Source organism: Pollicipes pollicipes, unplaced genomic scaffold (genome assembly GCF_011947565.3).
Source record: "Pollicipes pollicipes isolate AB1234 unplaced genomic scaffold, Ppol_2.1 Scaffold_2555;HRSCAF=2994_pilon_pilon_pilon, whole genome shotgun sequence".
Taxonomy (NCBI): Eukaryota; Metazoa; Arthropoda; class Thecostraca; order Pollicipedomorpha; family Pollicipedidae; genus Pollicipes; species Pollicipes pollicipes.
The window spans coordinates 43,573,577-43,577,556 of NW_023596136.1; the positions used below are offsets into that span (position 1 = coordinate 43,573,577).

At 47.3% G+C, this 3,980-nt stretch overlaps 1 protein-coding gene across 1 annotated transcript in view; it reads left to right on the forward strand.

Moving 5' to 3' along the window:
* The first annotated feature begins 1,486 nt into the window (after nt 1-1,486).
* Nucleotides 1,487-3,980, forward strand: part of LOC119101611 (uncharacterized) — a 3,609-nt gene continuing 1,115 nt past the window's right edge. The window contains exons 1-3 of the mRNA XM_037224990.1: nt 1,487-1,603; nt 2,054-2,142; nt 3,122-3,238. Coding sequence (XP_037080885.1) covers nt 1,501-1,603; nt 2,054-2,142; nt 3,122-3,238 — 309 coding nt within the window. The 5' untranslated portion in view covers nt 1,487-1,500. The remainder of the gene's footprint in view (nt 1,604-2,053; nt 2,143-3,121; nt 3,239-3,980) is intronic.

Genomic DNA, 3,980 nt, shown 5'->3' on the forward strand with positions numbered 1-3,980 from the left:
TGCACGTGGGACGATGTGGTAGGGGATGCAGACGGGATGGTGCGCACGCGGTACATGTGGAGGAGAGGGGCGAGGTCGCACATTCTGCATATTATGTCGTTGGTGGATATGTGTCGCTAAAAGTGCGGGCGTGGGAGAAGTGAAGAGTGCCGGAGAATGTGTCCCATGAAAAGTAACTGGGTCGTTTTACAAATGATTCAGGTGCGGCATGTGCGAATGTGAGTGGGTAGAGTAAGCGGTGCAGTGGCCAGACTGAAACTCTCTCATTAGTTTCATTAGGACCTCGCCATTTCTATAAAAATGCGTCATTTCATCCCAATTTTGCTACACAGTTTCTCTCATTTTTGCATTCCTTAGACCATCCTCACGCCCGCTACACCACACAACCTTTATTTGTAGACGACGTCGAAAATTGGGCGTGAATGGGTCTGTGTTAAAAGCATTCCACTGTTTTTTTAGTCAAGTTAATTCAATTTATTTCATAATAAAACCCCTTGTAAATGTGGGGCACTCCCTTTAAACACTGCATTCGAAAACAAATCACGATTTAAAACATTGTAGTCCGATCGGCGAACTTTGTAGGCTGATGGCACGTGGCGGTAAATCAAATAATGGCTCGCAACAGCAATGACAGCAGGTGTGCCGTAATTCACGAAATCGCAGCTTATGGTGCGAAAGTGCTCAAAATAGATAAAAAACGAGATAAACAATGTAAAGGTGGTTGCAATGCTAAAACTGAGCACAGGAAACCAAAATCTCTCATCGTTGCGCTTTCACTATTTTCTGGGTCGCGTAACGCACCTTAGGCATCCTGTGGTCACATCACTTGAGGTAGGATTACCAGACTGGAGACAAAGTCGCGATCGAAAGTTCTGCAGGGCAGGCTCAAACGTTTGTTGGTGTTGCAGATATAGTCCCCGTATCCATAGTAGGATATCAAAATGTCGACGTTTTAACTAACCATAGCCTTAGTCCACTTCTTGCAGAAAAATCACCTCGTCATGTGATTATATGAACCATCACCACTTTCGCGCTCAACAGTACAATCGTGCCGGAGGCCTATGGCGTGGTACACCAGTCGTTTTGCACGTACACAGGCTTATGAGCGGGAAAGCTTGGTCATGAAACGTTGTCAGCGTGTCGTATTTAAATGGATTTGGCACACGGCCGCTTCTGGAGGATACAGCCTACTCCAGCTATGTTCACCGACCTTAACGGAACATTTTGCAGCACGTGGAACATTTAGCGTAACGGGGAGCGTGTTCATCGCCATGTAACTGTTCACCATATGTCATGTTAGCATGATCAACACTTCTGGCATCATTGTCAAACAGTGATGGGGTCCAGACAGCGTCCTGACCCCGATGGAGCGTGTGCATCTGCGGGATTGCGTCCCCTCACATTGGTCCCTGCCGTGTCTTGCTCCAGTACCTGTCGCGGTGTGACGAGGTGCTGTTCATGAACGGCCGGCTAGCGGAGCGGGGCTCGCACCAGCAGCTGATGGAGCTGGAGGGCGACTACTGCCAGCTGGTCAGCTGCGACGCCGCCAGTCAGCAGCAGCAGAAGCCGGCCGAACAGGCCCAGGAACCAGCAGGCGCCGATGGTATGCACTGCGATGTCAACATGCGACGTGGTGTGCATGTCAACGGTGGTAAACACACCGTGAACAGTGCGCCGCCGGAGGGTGTGACTTTCGGAGCGATGACGACGGGGTCAGAGCATGGTCAGAGCATGGTCAGAGTACGGTCCGTGGCGGGCATCGTATCAGGAGGTGCGAAGCGTGCTGGGATATTAATAGCGGATGAAGGCTACGTCACGGAAAATAGCAGAATACACGCGGCTTGCGGGGAAGGTGTCGGCAAAGGCCGCTGGCTGAGACTAGGCTGGTGGTAACGGAGGCTGGGGCACTTGAATGCGTCGGCGAAGGAGAGCTATGACGAAGAGTCATCAGGGTGCTGACCATGGCCGGCGTATTAACGGTAGTTTATCGGCTATCTGTCGGCAGGTGCTATTGTCAGAATGGTGGTACCCTGGTCTTCTATTTTATTTTCAGAAACAGGAACAGCAGGCGGGAAGTTCACATCAGATGAAACGTTCGGCTCTACCATCGGTCTATTTAAGAATTTCGCCGCCTATTATCAGGTATTATTGCGGTTGGAATCTGCAGGTAAAACTTTGTATCTCGTTTCGGTGTCTTCTTCCCAACAATTTGTCTTTACCCTGCCCACGTTGAACCCTGATCATCAGAAATATTACCCAAACATCTTTTTAAAAGCAAATTCTTACTATCCTTGTAAGATGTGCATTTTACGTCAGCTGTTCAGTGCATTTGCAAGGAACATTATTCACACAGATAAGGCAGTAGCAATAGCCCTATTCCTCGCAGAAAAAAATAAGGAGAATAGTGATATAGATTGGTTAATATTTCGGCAACGTGCCTTTTTCAAAACAATAGCAGAAGTCTATTCACACAATGGTTTACTGGTCTTAACGAGGTCAACAACCCATATATGTCTTCATTCTCCCGGCTTTTCTCCGAGGAATAAGGATATTACTTCTGTCCTATCTGAGTTTTTTAGTTTCAAAACTAGTTTGTGTGCACTTCCGATCCTGTTTATACTACTTTGATAAAGTTCATGGGTGTATAGCTGTATATCCCAGGATTGATGTGTTCCAAAGATAAGGTGATTGTTGCCTTTGCCTGATAAATAGTATTTGGGCGTATTTCAATCCAGTATGTCCATTTTATTACCGTGATATGCGCGGCGTGTCATTTGTGGTCTGCTGAGCATTGACGACGCATTAAGACCCGGTGCCCCATCGACGCCCGATTTTGGCATCGCGGCTTGCGCGACATACTGCCTGCGCCTTTGCAGTATGCGTGCCCGGTGCTTGTCTGAGCATTAGATGGACCAATGTCATGCGGTCTTTGCCTGTTTCATCGCTGGGCTTATTGGGCGTTGTGCTTGCGTCACCGATGGTCTCGTCCTAACACAGAGTGCCTGTTTTACCGTTAGCTGGACCTGTTTTTGTGCTGACTTAACGTCCTGGCGCCCGGCGACCGCTCTGCCTTTTTCAGCTTTAGCTGGACCTATTTCAGTGCTGACTACGTCCGTTTCAGTACTGCGGCGTGTGTGGCATGCTGCTGGTGACGTTTCTTACGGTGCTGTTCGCCTGCTGCCGCACCGGCAGCGGCCTCTATCTGCAGTACTGGATCGACGCCGGCGACGGACGCAAGGTAGAGTCCCTACTCGCACACAATGTATGCACACACAAGTCGGCAAAAACAAGAAACAAAAAAACAATGAGCTGAAGACAGACGACATAGACACTCCGGTACAAACACAGAATTACATCCGGTGTTTCACATAGAACAGCTTAAAGTGGGAAAACATCCTTTTAAAGGGGATTCCATACGTGCACAAATGTTCGTTCAATGTTGAGGGCTTTTTCCAAAATAACACCAGAGCAGAGCAGCGTCGGGACTCTAGGCTTTTCATAGTGGTAGGCCATGCATATCTGACCGTGTAGTGCAACCAACTTAAATGTATTTCAAGGTCGCTGCCCAAGTCAGATAAGGCAGCTATAAGGCCACTAACTGAAAAGCAGATAAGGCAGCTATCCAGCTTATATGGCAAGGAAGTTTTTGACGAAAGCATGAAACTTGGATGGCTGTCCGGAAAACCGTTCAGTTTAGATGATAATTACGACTAATTTTATTGGCCTGAAGTCCGTTGTGAAGGTCAAATTGACGGCATAAATAAACCACATTTTGAGCAGAAAATTGTTTGCAAGGTAGTTTCCTTGTTTTTAAAGTGTTCTCTTTGTTTGTGAGTTCGTTGGTCCAGAACATTTCGAATTATTAATCACTAGAATGTGAACATACTTTTTAAATTTGGGATCAGTTGAGTTGATAGTTTAAAGTGATAATATTGGCCTTAAGTCAGTTATGAAGGTCAGCTTGACGGTATAAATGGAAA